Raw genomic sequence first — 20,565 nt, 5'->3', positions numbered from 1 at the left:
TTCTTTGCATGAACACCTAGTCTGAGAAAATTTACTATACATTTGCACCCGTTGCACTATTGGCTAGGAGCCTAAGCTCAAGTTTGTAAAAAGTAAAATGTTATAACCTTGTGGGTAACGGATTACAAATGGCATGAGGTCAAAGGCAAAATTTCATATTTCTTTGAATATAATTTATCTTTGAAAAATGTTATACAACATTGACATGCGTCAAAATATTAATGTGAAATGACGGCCAATTAAACAGATGGAATTGGTGGTTATTATGACTGTGAAAATTATAAGTAATTTTAAGATAATCATAAAAAATGTTGTAGTTCAACCATTTTTTGTTCAGAATTTTCTCTGTCCAGAATTTTGTGAACGTTCGTAATAACTCATAAATAGTTATTGCCGATAATATGAAAATAGTCGCATAAAATTCCATGTAAAAATTTAATAAACAATTTTAAATTTACTTTTACTAGCATATCATGCTCTGGTATAATTATCGGAATACTAAGCAGACCATTGTACATATTTTATTATTGATATTTATTTTAATTAATTAAAAATGCCTCCTTCGATTAAGCTGTTACTTCATCTAGATCATAATTCATTATTTTGTAATTGTCGACCAATCATTATTTCGTTCATATTACAATGCCCAGTTTGTTGAGCAATTCAGGGCAATGAAGCGTTCGTTTTCAATTTTGTTTCTTTCATTGTGGATTTTTGCAATTTGATATTGTGCGATTGCCCCGTGATTGTTTGATTTGTCAAAAAATTGCTCGCATAAAAATGTTTCCCATTCATAATTGATTGAAATAATCATAATGGGTACAGACCGACTTTCCACGTTTCTTTTACATAGAATATATTATGAATGTTACTCATACGCAACCCCCTCATTATCAACAAAAAATCGCTCATACTCCAAGTGAATTACATAAAAGCTTTTGAACAATTGCTGTTTTCCAAATTGCCAGATTGCCAATTTTTCACAACATTTGAAATTCTTAGTGATTAAAAAGTACTCTCTTGTGAATGATGAAATGTTTTATTATGAACTATATAAATGCATTTATGAGTGCCATAAAACATCATTCGTTGTGGTCAGTTAACTTTTGATTGACGGCATCCCCACTTTCGTGAATGTCGTCCATTCACGAACCAAGAACCTTCTATTTGATTCCCTCAAGAGAAACCATAACCACAATGATGGCTGGGTTTCACTATTCAGCCTACGGCCAGCGTATGTATTTAAATTAAAAACCTATGCCATACCAATTAATATCCTGGCGCCCTCTAACAAGCACCCGGTCGCAGTTGTTCTTGTTGTGTCGTTTGGTCATATTTGATGGGTAATAAATCGCCACCAACGAATTGGATTTATGACCTATAATTCATAATTGTGTGTTGTGCCTGCTATTTGGGAGTACTCCTTTGTGATTTTGTTGAGTGTGATTCAGTGATACAGCCAATGCGATGCGATATGTAGGTGATAAGAAGGGGAGGAAGTCGTTTTGCCACTAATATTTTTATTATTTTCTGACAAAAGAAGCAAAGCTACTGTCACTCGCCTTTTCTCACTGGCCAAACACCTTATATTGCACATTATTAATGTGCGGTGTTAACCACCACTAAACTTTTATGAATCGAATAAAGTAGTCTCTCACGGCTGACTACACGCACATAAACAATTTTGTTTTGATATAAATTTCTATACAGATGGTATCGATTAATTGACACCCTAAGCTGTAATTGACCATTGTAAATGATGTTGCTGTGACAGTTTGTTTTATCTTGAGCTGTGTACACAACAATAGAACGAAGACAACAATCGAATGATATCAATTTCTTGACTTTAAAATTCAAATATCAAGTGATGTGAGTATATTGTCAAATGTTAAAAAAAAAAATATTGTCCAATTAAAGTGTGAAATAGAAATAAATAGGTGTAAATGTATGTAAGTTAATTTGGTATGAATTTCAATCATAAGAATATAAACAAGTAAAAACGATGTTGAGTTCGGCCCGGCCAAATTTTTTATACCCTGCACCATGAGGATGACAATCAAAACATCTAAAATTAATGAGGATAAAACTCATGTTATGATATCGAAAAATACGTTAGAAAGATGCATGAAATTCTCAAAATATTTAATTGTGGGGATACAGTAATAAAAACGGAGATCAATATTGATACTTTTTGGTAGTGAGATTTGAAAACAGATGAAAATACAAAATACTAAATTACAGCCAAATTAGGTTGTAAAATACCAATTATGGGAGATTCCGTTATATGGTGGCTACCCTGAAACATGGGTCAATATTAATAATTTTTGGTATGGAGATGTGCTATACCAGAGAACCAAAAACAGCCAATGCGGTTGGAAAACGTATCCAAAATCTCCAATTTATCGAATATTAGGGGGTACCGTAATATGAGGGCTACATTAAACCTTGAACCTATATATGCCATTTGCAATACTAAACATCCTAGCAGTAATAGCAATGCCTGTGCAAAATTTCAGAGCTCTTTATTAAATATTGCGATCTCTATTGTGATTTCAACAAACGGACAGACAGACGGACATGCGTAAATCGGATCAATATGATCCGGTGAATATTTCGTGGTGTTGCAAATGTGATTCTTGCGATTAATAATTAATCAACCAAATTGTTTAGCTTCTCACTCATCTCAGAGCCAATTGTTGCTAATTTTTTTGATTTCGATTTTTTTCAAAAATATCAGAACTACGAATTGTTAACGCAAATGTAAGTGCAACTCAAAATTTGTGCGATTCGGAATTTCTTGTATTTTCTACCGAATATGTTCTCCTAATACTCCAAACATATGTGCACGGATAAATTTACATACATAAAGAAGTGCATGTGAGTGTGTGTGTGTACGTCATGATGCAGTTATTCTATGTACTGTGCAACATGTATCATGTACCAGCTAGAGGACTGGACGACATGAAGGTAACCATTTATGTAGGACATTTGCCTTTCATCACTAGAATAGGCATTACTGTCGTCATTGTTGTTGTGGAAGATTGTATCGTCGTTGTCGTCTTTACCATTGCGATGATAGTGGCGTTGTGTCGAGGACTGGTCGGTCCAGTGGCTGGATTGTTTGAAAAGGCCTTTTGTGTTTGTGAAATTGAATGTGGCCGGTATTGTCTTTTGTGTTGAGGTTTTCAGAATTTTGATAAGGACATTCGCTGGCCGGACATTAATGTAGCAGTCAGACAGGCAGCCAGCTAGTCAGTCCGTCACAAACAAACAACAAACTCTGCTACTGACAGTTGCACAAATTGTGTATGAAAGCATTGGAAGGTTGGATTTGTGTACTCATCGTATATTATATTCGTGCTTAACATTTCAAATGGCCAAGTGACTGCTGTGTCTGTTTGTCCTCGGTGATCATTTCGAAAATAAACTGCGTATGTGTCACGGATCCCCCACTGATGGGAACATGTCACTGTTTTAGTTTCAGGTTGTGTGTATTTGTTTAAAACCTGTGTAAGAGTTAAGAGGTGGAACCAGATGTGACTGGAGGATAATTAAATGTATTTTCCATATATTCTTCGAGCATACTAAACAATGTGAGAACATATATACGAGGTTTGATAAAATGCTGTTTGTGAATTTGGACTCTAAATTTGAGTATTTTCTTAAACGCGATATGAGGTGAGGGAAGTTGAATAACTGAGGGTTCACATAGCGAAATTGTTTATGACGATATAGGCAAGTATGATAAAATAACAATTTGGATATAATGTTTAATATGCAGTAATGCACGTTCGTACATATTTGTTATGGGAAAAGGATATACAGGCCCAAAGTTTGGTGAAAATACAAATAAAACCAGTGAACGGAGCAGTATAGTCGGACGGGGCCGACCATACGATACCCTACACAACTTCGGCTTTCGACTCGAAAAGTACAAATAATTAAGATTTCGGTCCACTTCATCCGAAAAATTATTATCTGATCATCAACTAACAGTTGAGCGTTGTCCTTGACCATAACTGGAACCTCATGAAACATTTCAAAGCGATCAGCGCTATATTTCCGCCCTCCAGTGTGGTAATAGTTTACTAAATAATATATGAATTCGTAAGCACCTGTAAATATTTAAGTGTAACTCCCGCATCTGAGTACCTACGACAATAAAATTGGTATCAATTTAAAGGTCAACCACTCCTCCTGGATATACTATCAACTTCTAGGGTCTATGTCCTTCAGTGGTAAAAATATACGCTATAGAATACAATTTTTGTATTTTTTCACACAAAAGTTAGGGTCCATTTGACCCGCTAAATATTGACCGATCTTTATTAAAACAGGCATGCTTATTCTTTGGCCCGATCCCCTTCTCCATGCAAAAATTCAAGGTGTTTGGCCCATAATTGCGGGCTCTGGAACGGCCAGAAAAACCAGAAACCCTAAACATTAACCGATCTTTTCCAAAAACAATAGGGGTCTTCATTGGACAGAACCCATCCTACATGCAAAATTTCGTGAACATTGGTCCATAACTGTGGCCTGTATCGTGTTTACAAATTATAATGGACAGACGGACGGACGGACGGACACACATGTCTAGATCGACTTAGCTAGTCGAGATATGACGATCGGTATACTTAAAGGTGGGTCTAGGACCAATATTTCGCGGCGTTACAAACTTTTGGGGCTGCATAAAGCTATAATACCCTGACAACATAGTTGTGTAGGGTATAATTAAAAGTTATAAATGCTTATATATCTTACATCATTTTCGATATGTACAAGATGTGCTCCAAGAATATTATTGCATTGCATAATTTATGCACATTATTCGAATGTCGTGTTGTTCGAAAAGGCGTTGAGTATTTATTGTACGAAATAATATATGTAAAAAATATTTAAACTTTAACCGATTTCTGGAATATTTGAAATACTTTATTTGGAAATTATACAGAGGCTATGTATAAATATTAACCGATTTCATTTGACTTCAATCATTCATGACTTGATTCCATATGTTATGCAAAATTTTACATCGATTGGAGAAACGTGGGTGTCCTTTGCGAACTATATACATAAAATCGAAGGATCTATATCTAAATCTTAACCGATTCTTTTCAATATCGATAGGCCTTGTCTTTGGAACAATTAATATACTAGTTAAGGTCATTCATCTGCAAAAGAAATTTCCCACCCCCACCCCATAAACTCCATTTTGTCGCATAGTGTTATGTCCGAAATTTCCCAATATCACCATGCAAAGGTCAAATTCACAACATCGTAAACATTTGTGAATATTATAACTTTCTAATCATAAGAGGTCCGACATTTAATTATGTTTGATTAAAACTTTCATAATCAAATAAAACTCCGTGTCAAGGTGAATGTAAGTACAGTGCAAAACAATGAACGAATGAACAATGCAAGGAAAATAGAATCAATTCAATTAACATCTTCCCTGTGACCCAGTACAAAATTGATTACTCGGCAGACAAACATACCTGCGCACACACATGTAGAATTACGGCCTCTGTCCAAAAGTGGTAGTGCAAAATCACAGATGTCCAATACTAAGACTAGACACTTAGCAAGGTCTTGTGAGTTTCAATGACTGTGATGGCTTTGATAAAAGTTAAAGCAACAGGATGTGGTCGCAAACGGACATTTTCTCTTTTTTTGTTCTATTTTGTTTTCATTTCTATTTTCTGCTACACAAGTCACAATTTGTGGATAACGTATGTTGGCTTCTAATCTGGTTGGTTTTTCGTTAGAGATTTTTTCTGTTCACCCTGCTACTGCAACAATAAAAAACCCTGACTTAAGAAATGTACCAATGTTTAGATAGCCATCAGAGGCATACAACAAATCAAGGTCTTACAATTCTCGAGGCAGTAAATAAATGAGTCTATGTAAACGTAGTAGGAAAATATGCCGGAACGTTGACATTTGTATGAAAGTATGTATGTATGGTTTTTTGCAGACATTTGGAAGTGTACTGCAGAAATACAATGAAGAGGTCCAATGAAACAGATTTTTTTTGCAAAATTCAAAATGGAGCTAGTTGCTTGTAAATCGATACAATAAAGTAATATTTTGCAGCTTTTAAAACGCTACATTTTAAATGAATTTTAATAATTTTATATATCGAAGATGAGGGGTTTTTGGTGGTAGGGGGGTGTTATCCTCTGCCTATAGTGCATTATTCAACATATATTCTCACACACACGCATGTATCTATATTCCAATGGTTTTAGCCATTGGTACAAGAGGGTCATCAAAACAAATTTCCAAAAAAATTAACAACAACAAAATGCTTATCTAAATGTATTAAATGGGATTATTTAATTTACTTTCGATTTATTTCCATACGAAAAGGTGAATACGACACAAATCAACAGGGATTTGCAATGTCTGTACCGGTTTGACTCAACCGACACAGGCCAGACATGCACGAGAACATTTATTTTTCAAAGGATGTCTAACGTCAATAAAAACATATAAATATTCAAGGAAGCTGACTTTCATTTATAATGAATAAATATTTGAGTTTTTAGAATGAGGACATATGTCAATAAACTTTATTAAATTTGTTTATTTGATTTTTAATTATTTTCTTTTAGCAGGTTTATTTTTAGACACTTGTAGGAAAATTAAGAAAAGAAGATCATGGAAATATAATAATAAAAATAAAGAACATTGGTACATCTGTGCAAACTTTTGGAACTGAGAAACAGGACGAGATATTAGATTTGTCAGTCCGAAATTGCAAACTGAATAAATGACCTGTAACTAAACTTTTAGTAAAAGTTTTAAAAAAAGACAAACCCAAAATGTATTTTGAAATAAAATATATTCAATGGAAAACTAAATTGACCCAATTTTGGCATTGTCAAAACTATAGCAACTTTTTTTCTTATAAATAAGCAATTTTTGCTAGTAAAAGACAGCATAACCATTATTTTTGATTAGGGCAGCACACCTACGGGGCATTGAATCAATGAAATGCTCAATTTGATCCTTGGGTATACTATTCCTTGCACCCTGAACCTTTACGAAATGGTTACGTCTGTTTGATTTTTCTATAGGGTAAAGATCTTAGGATTGTGTTGGCCACTATAAAACTCAGATTTTCGACTCCCGGAACCAATCATGGACATGTTTTGGTGTATGTGTGGAGGTTATTGTCAAGTTGAAAAACCCGAACAAGCGTTATATTTTCTGAAATTTTGAGATTTTGGAACGGAATTTTGTTTTCAGCATTCGTGGAGGGCGAAAAACATATCTGCGAAAAATGTTGGATTTCCATATTTTAAGCCGAAATAAAGGTTCGTGTAGAATAAAAAGTTGGGAGCCAAAATAAATGTATCGATCTATTGAGTATAATTAATATAAATACCAATTACCACATGAAATTCTCCTTCTACAGTCGACTATTGTGAATTCGACACATTTCAATGATGATGAAAAATCACTTCGGATATGGTGGGTGAAAGCACAAGTCCTTTTTCTCCTCAACTCTTGACAAAATAAACCTCAATATGGGTAAAGGAAGCTGGTCAAATGAATTTATAAATATTTGAGGAGGCTGGCTTCCTCAACGAATAAATCGCCCTCCTCACAAAGAAAACGAAAAACAACAACAATAACATCACAAATCAAGCATATGAAATGAAAAAGGGATATTTAATAAATCCAAAAATGTGGTAGCAATATGTGCTGCCAAGGATGCCTTGGTATTATGCGGTGCGGCCATTTTGTTTAGGTGACAATATGTATTCATATGAGTTTGTTCGTCTGTTTGGCCATTCACAACAGAATTTATAAAATCTTTCCAATGTTAATAAATTTGTTGTGGCGATATACAGTGGTGGATCGAAGTATTGAATACAATTCGATGTTTGTTCCTACACGTGTCGAAGAATATAGTAAATTTGAATAAATAATATAAGCTTTTTTGTTTTTGAAAAATAAAATAAGCGACCTTCTGGGATATTTCTTGATTTGTCACCAACCTAATATTGGACGCACACACACACCCATGCATACGTCTAGCAAAAGGGGCAAAATAAATAAATATTCAAATATTTCAGTTCCAATGACGTTATTGGCACTTATGAGTCCATGGATGCCTTTATGCCAGTATGAATATTTACAAGTTGACCAATATATGTCTGTGTGAGTGTGTGTGTGCGTGTGCGAAATATCCAAAAATCAACTAAATGTGTTCACGTTGTATCGTTGTGTGTGTGTGTATTTACAAAATTTTGTAGGTTTGCTGTTTAAATAAAATTCGTTGCTTTGGTTGTGGAATTTCAGTTGTGTTGAGTCCTTTGGCGTCAACATCTGTGAAACATTGGTACACGTTTGCTCCCTATTCTAGCCTAAGTACATACTTGGCTTTGCTGCGTGTACGTGCATGTACAGACGTAAGAGTGGTACGAATAAAATTTTAATAAATGAAGACGTTATTGCTACCATATTTTGAAATTTTTATTTTATAACTTCTCGAAATAAACCTTTTAGGTCATATAAAGCCCAGCTAGTGTAAATTTGATTCTAACGTAAAGGGCCCCATTCACTGTACATCATGCCGTACAGCATTTATCATAGTATGTGTTATTTTTTGAAAGTTTATTTATGTATGTGTGACACACACAATGCATGAAGAAAATCAAAATAGTTTTGATTTTGAAAATGAACCCCTATCAATCTTTTGAATAATATTCATTTTGAAAGTTGTCAGTAAATAATTTTGTGTACAAAAATAATAGAATTGTGATGGAATTTTTGGGGCAAAAATCGATTTTTAGGAATAGTGATTGAAGAGTTTGCCATACACTAGTCAATCTCACATATACAAAAAAGGGTTCATCGGCATGATGGCATGATGTATAGTGTATGGGGCCCTTAAAGTTTTATCTGTCGAATCCGAATCCGAAAATAAATTATTTTATAAATGTATCAAAATGTGGAAACACAGACTTTTGTGTGAAAAAGACAAACTTTGTATTATATGGCGTATATATTTACTCCTGAAGGACATAGACCCAAGAAGTTGACAGTATATCCAAGAGGAGTGGTTGGCCTTTAAATTGATACCAAATATATGGTCGTATGTACGCGGATGTGGGAGTTAAACTTAAATATTTGTAGGTGCTTAAATATTCAGATATTATTTAGTAACCCACTACAATGGGGGCAGAAATAAAGCGCTGATCGCTTAAAAATTTTCCATGAGGTTCCAGTAATGGTCAAGGACAACACCTATAATTTTCGGCGATGATCACATAAAAAATGAAGTGGACTGAAAACTTAATTTTTTTGGCGTTTTTTTCGAGTTGATCTTTAGGCCACAAGCCGAAATCACAACACAACCCACAATGAAGGAAATCTCGATAAGTAATTAGCAGGGCTGCAATGAATATTGGGAATATTCGGAAAATATGTCAGTGTAAGGAAGAGGTGCTGTTGATCTCTAATCGGTCAATAGGGTGCAAATATCACGAAATATTGCCCAGGCTCGAAAAAATATCCGCAGAAAGTAAGACTTCCGTGGTAGTTGTGTAAGATATCGTATGGTCGGCTCCGTCCGACTATACTGCTCCGCTCACTGGTTTATATATATATATATATTAATAAAAGAGTATAGTGATTGATTGACTGATTGACTTAACAATACATCAACGCCCAGACGAAACGGCTGAAAGTAGAATCTTGAAATTTTAGGTGAGGGTCACTCTTAGTTCGAAGGTGTCAGATAAGGCTGGGGTTTTGGAAAATTGTGCTAAGAGTGCTAAAAAGTACTAAGTAGGTACAATGTATATTTGGTGGACCCGTGGAGTTAGAATTTTTAAATTTGGAATGAGGATTACTGAGGGAGTGTAGGATAGATGTACTAAATGGTTTTTTTTGGAAATGTACTAAATTTGGTACAATTTCGTAGCATGTGAACGAATAGAACTATAAGCTTGAAATTTGCAATGCGAATCAATATTGATTGTCAATATAAGAAGTTAGTTTAGGAAGGGTGTATTCATGGATACGAAAAGAACTAAACAGTACGTAATTTGGTACAATAGGAATTTGAAGAAACGGATGGAGCTCGAATCCCGAAATTTTAAATTAACATTATCGTCAGAGTGTAGGATTGGGATCTGTAGGTAGTTTTGGAAATTTGTACTAATGTGTACGAAAAGTACTATATGATACTATATTTGGTACATATTTGGATTTGGTTGAACTCAGAGCTGAAACACTGAAATCTGCATTGTAGGATTGGAGTATGTAGGAAGTTTCGGAAATTGTTTCCAATGTGTACGATTTGGATATATGGTGAACCGGTGGGGCCGGAATCTTGAAATCGGGAAATAATATTTCTATTGCATTGTATGATGTAGGTAGTAATGGAAATGTGTACTAAATGTTGCAGTTGAGATATGGAGGCGGTGTTGTGCAATGCGTTATAGCAAGAACTCGTGAATACTTTGTTTTCTTTTAAAAAACGTGGCTTTCATTTTGGCTCCTCCGTGGCTCCTTTATTTTTGGGGACATTCGATGTAGGACCATCTATAGACGTAGCATCCATATATAAAAATAAAACTGTATCAATTTTCTGTATTTTCAAGGTTTTTGATCCAATGTGCATTCTGGATTTCTGAATTAAAAACTTATTACAATAATTTTTGGGTACAAGAACTAGAAGAGATTAAGACCACAGATAGCTAAAATTTTTGAAAATATTAAACTGTTTATCCAAATATTATTGTGAGTTTTATTTTCTGAGCAGTTCTGTTCTGCATGAACCACTTTGACCATTCTTTTCTCTTTCCACACATTTTAGCCTCTCACTTTACGGTGGACACAATTTGAACATGGGACATTTTCATTATTACTGGTCCACACTATTAACATCTATACACCTTTTGCTCTCGCTATATTTTTGTGTATATGTACAAACACATATGTGTAAATGTTTCATTTTTTTACATACACATGAATACATACGTACATATACCTTTAATATTTACTATGTTATAGCCACTTAATTCCCTGTGTTTTGTCGAGTGGAAAATTCGTTTTGCAATAAAATTTTATTTTGCATGTCCTTCTTTCAGAGGGGAAACAGAAAAAACAACAACAAAAAAGGAAAAACCCAGTCGTGCCACATAAACACATACAATCCGGTTGATGAGGGCATGTGTGCACGGCCTCATAACCATATTGACGTTTCCACACATATTCATATATGCATTTATACAAACATACATACATATGTATATGTGCATGTGTATGAGGTTCCAATAGCTGGGTGAACGCTTTTTTGTGAAAGTGCCTTTTTAGCAGTACATTATTCAAAAAGCATAACCGTCCTGAGGCAATTCCTGCAAACAAATAATAAATAAAAAATCCTTAAAATTTTACGACACAACCGTCTCCGCTTTCATCTGTGCACCCGGAGGCTTCCTTCGTTTGGATGTCCTATTTTTCACATGCGAGTATATATATAGTAGGTGTGTGTTTGTTGGCCATCGTTGCTGGGTGGGTGTGAGTGAGCGAGCGAATGAATGTTTAACTGACGGACTGCTTGGATTTGGGTTAACACTGAGGCAAGTTTGTTGGTATAATTTCTGTCGATGTCCCTGTCACTGAGTTCGTTCGCATATGTCAGTTAAAATTTTCGAAATCTGAATTTCCCGAAGCGGGTTTATAATATCATGAGGGGATTTTATTACTGTGTTTTTGTTGTTATTATTGCCACTACTATGTTCAATTGATGGCTGTAGCGTTTATAGTTTTTTTTATTGATTTCAATTTTGGTGCTGCTAATCGAACTTTTTCACGGAGTAAGTTTTGATAGTGAATCAGTATCAATTGAATAAATCTAAACACATCAGCACATGCATACATATTAGTTGTTGTGTGTGAAATTTCTTGCAATACATTTGTATAAGCCAACGATTAGACTGTCAAATATTGCACACATTCGATTACAAATTTGTTGTTCATGTACGCATAAAAAAAAACCACATAGAGAACATACAGAAAACGCAAAACTTTTAAACAAATTTTTGAAATAAACGTATGTTAATACAAAATGTTGTGTTTTTTGAAAAATCATTTTCGAAAATAATATTAGGTATGAACGATAGTTTTTTCAGTAAAAATTACTCCAGTAACCGATCGAACAAGTTTTAGTAAAATCCATCAAGTAATCATATTTTCCGCGAAATGTATGAGTCTCCATTTGGAGTTGCTCATCGAATAATTTGTAATAGTTGAATTTTAAATATTTAAATTAGTCGATAAAAAAGAAAACATGAACATCCTTACTGAGTACATTACAAATTTTCAGTACACAACTGCCAAAATGTATTTCTCAAGTCACTCTCATTTACTGCATTTTTATGTTATCGTACAACAGTTTGTAACGATTTTTACAAATTGTTACGAATTTTTGGGTTATTAAATTTACCTATTGTTAGAAAATTGTATACACAATCTTTCTTGGTAAAATTGTGTCAAAATGATTTCTATTGTAACCGGTCTCTAAAAATCCGAAAGAAAACTGTATTTTTGAAAAAATAATTCCGTAAATCCCTTAAACTTTATGGCTACAAAATTTAATTGCCATATATCAAGAGCAATCTTGCCACAACTATGTTTGAACAACACCCAGAAATATTATCTGTAGCAAACAGGGTGAGGAGACGAAGTCTTTGGATCGAAGTAAGGCAGTTTTGTTCCGACTTGCAGGTTTTATGTCTTTGATAAAATGCTGAGTCCTACATTTACTGAGTACTCAGAATTTCGTCATATATGTATTTCATGTTCTGAAAAAAACAATTTTTATTATTCCAGTCTCACACACACACACACACTTTCATTTTCATTGAACTAATTCCGTAAATATTTAAATGCTTTCATAATATGCTGTTCTATACATCCACCTTAAAATTGTTCTATAAAAAGCTGATCTACGCCATTGATATAGACCTGTTAACTGGGTTACGTAAATGCATGTGAATGTCTTCAGGTATTCATATTGCCTATGACTTTGTATTAGCATCTGAACATTGAGCTATTATATATTCCAAGTTCGTGGGCTGGTAAAATGCGGAATATGTTTACATATTCCGTTTAATATAATAAATATAAATGATGCGACTAATATCAGTATAAACATCAGTATTAGAAATAAAAGTTAGGACAACAAACTCCAATATAAATGACCATTTTTCAGGCCAATATCAAGAATCAGGACTCAAGGCATACATATGTATGTACGGATGTTGCTTTGTTTTCACAGCACGATATGTTGGTGTGATTGTATGTACATACATGGTCTCAAAGAAGACGACGATGTGAAGAACAATAACAACACGTTTATGTTAACATTAAATATCATTAGTATTCAATGTAATTGATATCCATCCAACAGAACAGACACGCCAGGAATGTGTGCAATCCAAGCCATACTAAAACGCAGAGATCCAAAACACACACCCTAACACAAAAATAAGGTCACTTTTGTCCATTCACACCCACATCGTTTTGTGTGTTGGTGTGTGCATCGTTATCCTTTGGCAATTATCCATTTTTCAGGGCAATAACCAAATGGTCTAACTGTCAACCAAGCAAATATTTCCAATTCACATACACACACAAACACAAGCTTACACGCATCCATATACACCAACACAAACACGCAAGGGACAGTCGAGGTTTAAAAATTCAAAACATGCCAAAATACTTAAGCTTTTTCCAATTAATTGGCCCATAACAAACATCCATATCAAGAGGGACAATGCCGACTATAACGACAACGACAACACCAATAACATCGAAAAATCATTCCATTGGCATCCGCAGCCAATGTTCATGGCGAACATTAGGACAACGACCAATGATGGCAGCTGAAATGATTATAACTCGTCAATACGAATAATGGCGATGATGTCCTGGCCAATGTGTTTTGTGTGTTTTGTTATGCAAAGAAGAAGAAGAAGAAGGGGGAAAATAACAAAAGTCAGTCGATTGAACACTCTTCGACACGTTGGGGATACTTTGGTGAAATTAACATGAAATGAAGGTGAATTCCAATAGGTTTTAAATGCCATTTTCTGCATTATTAACTCAATGAATATTAGGCAGAAATTAAGAAAAACAAACTCTTGCATAGAAGTAGTAATTTTTTTTAGTATTATTTTCATTTCAGTTCGAATTCTCCGAAGGTGACAAAACTGAGCTAATAGGGAATATATGTATATATATATATATAATATCTTAATTGTTCAGTTGGTCCCAAAGAACAGGCGATCAAGGTTTGTTTTCGTTTGAACACGCACAATTTGGCCAAAAACACTCGAGTCGATTTGAGCCAAACCAATAAGGAAATATCAAAAGTGGGATGGGACCGACTATATGATACCCTTAACCACGTTAGAACATACCATTCTAGGCTCTAAATTAATTAATACGCTATACATATATATATAAAATCAGACGAAAATCGGAACCGATTTCAATGAAACTTCACATACAATCCATTACGTTGTGCAAAATTTCTCGCAACCCTTGGAAGTTTGTGTGCACCATTCACATAAAATCGGACGAAAATATACAGTGGTGGTCACGTAATTAAAACATTAACTATGGTAAACTATTTTTGATCAGCCCTCGATTCGTTGGAAGTATTTTTACAATTTTTTTAATTAAAAAAAATTGAAGTTGTCCATGGGTCAAATAAGTTGGCACCGCCAAATTTCATTTTATTCGGATTATAAATGCGACCTGAACTTAGCTTACAATTTAACATGGACGGACGGACATCCATAAATCAACTCAGAAAGTGATTCCACGCATATTCTAAAAAGGAATCATGAATCTATCTCGTGTCCTTTTGTCAGTTGCAAAAATATAACCAAAAAAATAATACCCTGTGCCACAGGGTGGTGAAGGGTCTTCGAAGACGAGACAGATAAAAAAAAGTTGTTTGTGTAGAAACACTTCGAAACATTTTGTCGAAACAATAGTTCGTTGTTAAAACTGGTCATGTGGCAATGTGGGACGATCAATTCTCAGTGGAATAATTCAATTTGTCTGCATGCTTCGAAGAAAAATGTCGATCATGCATAATCGGCTCAGATCAGCACTCAAGCAAAAATGTGTGGTCACTGAATATCGTCGCCAGTATATGTTGTGGTTGCGTTCAAAACTAATTTTTAAGTTGTCGCAATCGGTTTGAGAGCATGAAGAATTGTAGATATCACGCTGATGGTAAACATTCGCAATTTTCATTATTAGACCAGAGATATATCTGTAGTAGCTCTCGTAGATTGTTTAATGTTAAATTACAAGAAGTTTGACCTAAATTTCTTACCAAACCCAATCTTTGGAAGTAGATAAATAGGAGAATATGCCACAAAATATGTGAACTACATGTAATAGGTCATATCTTCAAACTCTTTGATTAAAAGTCTTGTCAGAAGATTTATTCGTTATTTCTATAGAAGAGTATGAAAAATATAATGTATAGATTCCACTATAAACCTACGTGTGTGTGTGTACTTACAATAAAAAAAACAAGCCAACAATATTTAAATTTTATGACTACATGCTTGAAAGAGCTAACGCTATTTTATCCCGCCGTAAAAGCCACATTTGTAGCTTTTATTGTCATTCGAATGAAAAACTATAAAAACCCTTGTTTTATTCATATGGTAAATTAAACACGATTAGGCAACAACGAAAAATGAGAGGGCCAAATCGATGGGAAGCTTTCAGGAAAATGCCTCTAGTATAAATAAAATAAATTTATATTTGAAACCAATTATTTGTCTCGTCTTATGATTATCCTGGTACAAACGGATTGTTGAAATATCTTAACTCGGGAGATTGATTATTAAAATCACAATTTCATTTTTAAATATACGACGCATCATTAAAATACGTTCACTTTTCGAAAATTGTATTTTTGTTATAAATACGGGATAATATTAACTGCACTCCGTCCCTGAGAAAAATGACCACTTTCTAGCATACTCTCGCACATACACACATCCACTGGTCATTCAGTATTATGGAATTATGTTGCGGCCGATAATAATGGAATTGTTAACAATTTTGTGCATTGAAGCTTTGTAACATGAACAGCTGCTATTCGTTTGTCCGCTGGCCAATGGCAGGCAGCATGAACCGCATAATGCCTCTGTATTAAATATTGTTTCAAATATGTTAAATGAAGTGTTTCATTCGATTCTATGTACAGTCATATGTTCACTTTGTTGTACTTAATCGAATTTTATTATTGAGTTGTTGTTGCTGTTTGTTTTTTTCCTAAACTGGTGTAACCGCAAATACTGCGATTTTATAGAGAATTTTATTGGGAAACTTTACGATTATGATTAGCATCGTAACCGCTGGGTTATATGTTCATATATTGTACTGTGTCAATGGAAATTAACTTTATTACGTGCAACTTTAACTGAACTTTGGAACATTTACATTATATAATGTGGCTGGAAATAAAAACACAAATAATATTATTGAACATTTTCAGTGTGGCGACAAATTTTGTTCGATAAATCCATTATACATACATATATAAACATTTAGGATGCTTAATTGAAATTTTGCATAAACATATACATATGTACAAATGTGAATCTAACATTTTTATATGCTTGGTAATAAACATGGAAGTTGTAGCTGCCAAGTTTTTGATGTAAGAACATATCTTAAAGAGACTCATTCGATCGAAAAAAAATATTAAATATATATATATATATATATATATAGATTATGTTTTTGCAAAACAGTCAGGCTTAATCCCAATTTGTTGTTTTTATAAAAAAACAACTATTTATTAGTGGGGAATGTATGGCATTGTCCGCCGAGGGGTAAGGCAGGGAAGACTATAGTTTCGGATCTCGCCACTGATCCTCATCAGTTCCCTTAGTTTTTTGTTGGGATATTCTCCCCAGAAGCTATTAATAGCTTCTTTACAAAAAACCTTTCAAACCCAAATGTCTCTTGTGACAATTCGAAGTTCTTACGTTACCAGCGATACGACCCCAATGAGAAGTTCGTTTCGTTGGCGCCTGACTTCGTGGTCAACAAGGTATTTACAGACAACTACAATACATTTCCCACCGATATGTGTCGTCACTTTGTGACGAATGCACATAACGTTGTTGTTGGTATTGCTAGTTAAAGCAATACCAACTACTGAAGTTGTAGACGAGGTCATATTGCGGTCATATTGTTTGGTACAGACATTGACTCCGGAGAACAGTGGCAAACTTGTATAGTAGGCAATTCTATCGCTTTTATGTGCCGAAAATGGATTCCTATTTAAAATCCTTAAAATAAAGAAAACGTGACAGACGAAAACTCGGTTACTTTAAGGAAAGGTATTGGCCATAATTGTCATAATCTGCTTCGGGACATCTAATGGGAATTATATGAAAACAAAAATTTTTCTACGAAAAATTTGTTTGCCTTCAAACTAAAAATAACTGTACCTAAAGTAGGATGGGACCTTTATTAGTCCCCATATTAAGGCCCGTCTTGATTTAGGTATAGATGGGAGCAAAATCGAGCAAAATATCTCATTGCCAAATAATAGGGTATAACACGTTTGTATCCCGTACAAAAAAAAAATGGAAACACGTTAAAAACATATAAAAGTAAAAAATATTCAAAACTGCAAAAAGTTTGGATTTATGAAAGTTCTGGAATGGAGTATACTCTCTTTCGTCGTTATGTACGAGATATGATAAAACATAGACCTCTTGGTAATACATTTAGTATTAGCTCCTTAAGTCGACAATTTAGTTCGCTATGGATGTAGTAGGAAATTTTGTCATGGGTTTGAATGTTGGATATGTTTAAAATATTGAGAGTAAATATTTTTTAAGTTTATTGCGTTTTAAAATTGGATTGGTTTCTAGTTCACATGGCCGTTGAACACTTATTGTATTTGGTAAATGGAAAGTAAAGCTGAACATTTTTTTTATAAATTGCATCTTAGTAATTTTTCAGTACAAAATAAAAATTTCACCGATATGGTTATTAAAAATAATTTTTGTCTCTGAACCTCCGGAGTAAATCATTAACTATTGTTGTTATTATTTTATAAATCGTTGTTGTTATTATTTTACAATGATTTTTATCATTATCTAAATTAATATAGAAACAAAATATCACTTACCGTCCTCAAGAATGAAACATCATCCTGCTCCGATCCTCCTTCAGCTTCAGCCATTTTTGTTTAATACCAAAAAATGACTTCAGCTTCCACAAATTAACAGTTAATCCAAAATTATGACGTGATTTATTTTTTCACTCTACACTTTTTCACTTAATAAAAAAATCCACTCAATATTTAGTTGATAGAAATGACGTTAATGTTCTGAGAGGCCAACGAAATGCCCATGTATCATGCAACAAACCCTGCGTCTAAAAGCACGCAGTCAGTTTGTTGACCTCGTTTGTTTTTATTTAATGCACCGCAAATTTCTTTCGTTGGCTGCAGAATGGATGTCAGTGTAAAAATAATCTGAAAATAAAAACAAAAATAAAAATTTAATTAGAATTTCAATTGGGCTAAATACCACATTTGTTCACTTCAAAGGATAAGAGGTGAGGCTATTGCATTTTAATATGTTCAAATTTACACGCAATTTCATTCACATGGACTTCCCACACAAACAAACAAACACAATCAAACCGGAAATAATGTGTCCACGTTACAAGGTATGACACGATTTGTCGTTGGCATGGTGCTCTGTAACCGCCTGGCCGGCAGACGCCTCTTTTCATTTAAAAATAACATCAAAACACTGCGCCTTCAAATGCCAAACAAATGCTATTGACAGTGGTCTCTAGTTATGGTTGTTTTTAGCGTGATTCATTATTGCACAGACATTAAAACGTAACACCCGGCTAATAGGTAAAAATAGCTGCAGACATGCAATCTTTTACTCGGTAACAGTTTGAAAGTGACTGGCTGCCAGCTGTTGACACGAAAAATATAGGCCAACGTCTATAGCGGAATGTGGCAGAACATATGTATGGCTCAACGGCATGGTGCTGCTATATCGAAATGTAAACAAAAACACAAAATGGCACGAATTGTTTTTATCGCCACTGCGCATATCCTCGCCAGGGAGTCAAATCACAGTTTCTCGTTATTTTCCGTTTTTGTTTTGCTATTCAGATTTTGTTTTATTCGCTAGCTCGTTGCCACTCAGCTGATTATTTGCAATTTGCTTTCATGTCTCTTCTATGGTCTGATGGTCTCTGAGAAGTGTACTTCGTTTGTACATACCCTCACACACATGCCTGGTATTCTCCTTGTCGGTGTATATTTCTAAGTATATGCTATTTGTGCACATACATACGTGTATGTATGTAGTATGCAAATTTGAGGAAATATTTGCGTAAATAAATGTTCGTTCTACTTTCGTTGAGAGAGTTTTCTTGTTGGCAATCGGCCAATTATTTGGACGACATAATGCGGACACTAAAAATATTAAGTCATTCGATTTTTTGGAGAATTTCTTTGGTGTTTTTTGGGTGGTGCTAATAATATACACCATACATTTTTGATTATTTGTTGTACATGTTTTCAAAAAATACTGAAACTAAATCATCAGCCGGTTACACAAATTAAGTTACTTAAACTAACTACAGGCAAGGCAAAGTTCTATATGTAGAATAGCATTTTTAATAATATGTATAGGATGAGATATAGAAAAACGATTATGCAAGTTTTTATATACCCTGGTGGCTAAAACTAAAGCAACTGAAATTACAAACTGAATAAATGATCTGTAACTTTTTTGAAAATATTCATTTTTAAAAAGAAACCAGTGAGCGGAGCAGTATAGTCGGACGAGGCCGACCATATGATACCCTACACAACTACCGGGGAACTCTAACTTTCTGCGGATGTGTATTCCGAGCATGGGCAATATTTCGTGATATTTGCTCCCCCTAGCCCGATTAGAGGTCAACAGTACATCTTCCTTACACTGAGATATTTTGCGAATATCACTCATATTCAGTACAGCGTTTCTAGTTAATTGTCCAGATTCCCTTCACCATTCCCTTCACAAAAAAATTAAGTATTCGGCCCACTTCATCCCATAAGTATAATTTGACCATCACCAAAAGTTGTCCTTGACCATAACTAGAACCTCATGGAAAATTTCAAAGCGATCTGCGATATATTTCCTCTAATGTGGTAATGGGTTTCTAAATAATACGTGTAAGTCCCACATTCGAGTATGTACGACAACATAATTGGTATCAATTTAAAGGTCAACCACTCCTCTTGGATATAGTATCAACTTTTTGGATCTGTGTCCTTAAGGGGTAAATATATACGCTATAGAATACAAATTTTGTAATTTTTCACACAAAAGTCAGGGTCCATTTGACCCGCTTAATATTGACCGATCAAAACAGGCATGCTTATTCTTTGGCCCGATTCCCTTCTCCATGTAAAATTTCGCAATGTTCGGACCATAATAGCGGTCTCTAGAGCGACCAGAAAAACCGACA

At 34.3% G+C, this 20,565-nt stretch overlaps 1 protein-coding gene across 5 annotated transcripts in view; it reads right to left on the bottom strand.

The window, feature by feature from the left end:
- Nucleotides 1–18,333, bottom strand: part of LOC133327121 (ryanodine receptor) — a 50,636-nt gene extending 32,303 nt beyond the window's left edge. For all 5 annotated transcript variants that reach the window (XM_061535694.1, XM_061535696.1, XM_061535697.1 and 2 more), the window contains exon 1: nt 18,209–18,333. In XM_061535694.1, the coding sequence (XP_061391678.1) occupies nt 18,209–18,262 (54 nt within the window). In that variant the 5' untranslated portion in view covers nt 18,263–18,333. The remainder of the gene's footprint in view (nt 1–18,208) is intronic.
- Nucleotides 18,334–20,565: the final 2,232 nt, after the last annotated feature.

Source organism: Musca vetustissima, unplaced genomic scaffold, assembly GCF_032173495.1.
Source record: "Musca vetustissima isolate MV318-11 ecotype Yass unplaced genomic scaffold, APGP_CSIRO_Mvet_v1 utg642, whole genome shotgun sequence".
NCBI lineage: Eukaryota > Metazoa > Arthropoda > Insecta > Diptera > Muscidae > Musca > Musca vetustissima.
This window is presented reverse-complemented; position numbering and strand designations above follow the sequence as displayed.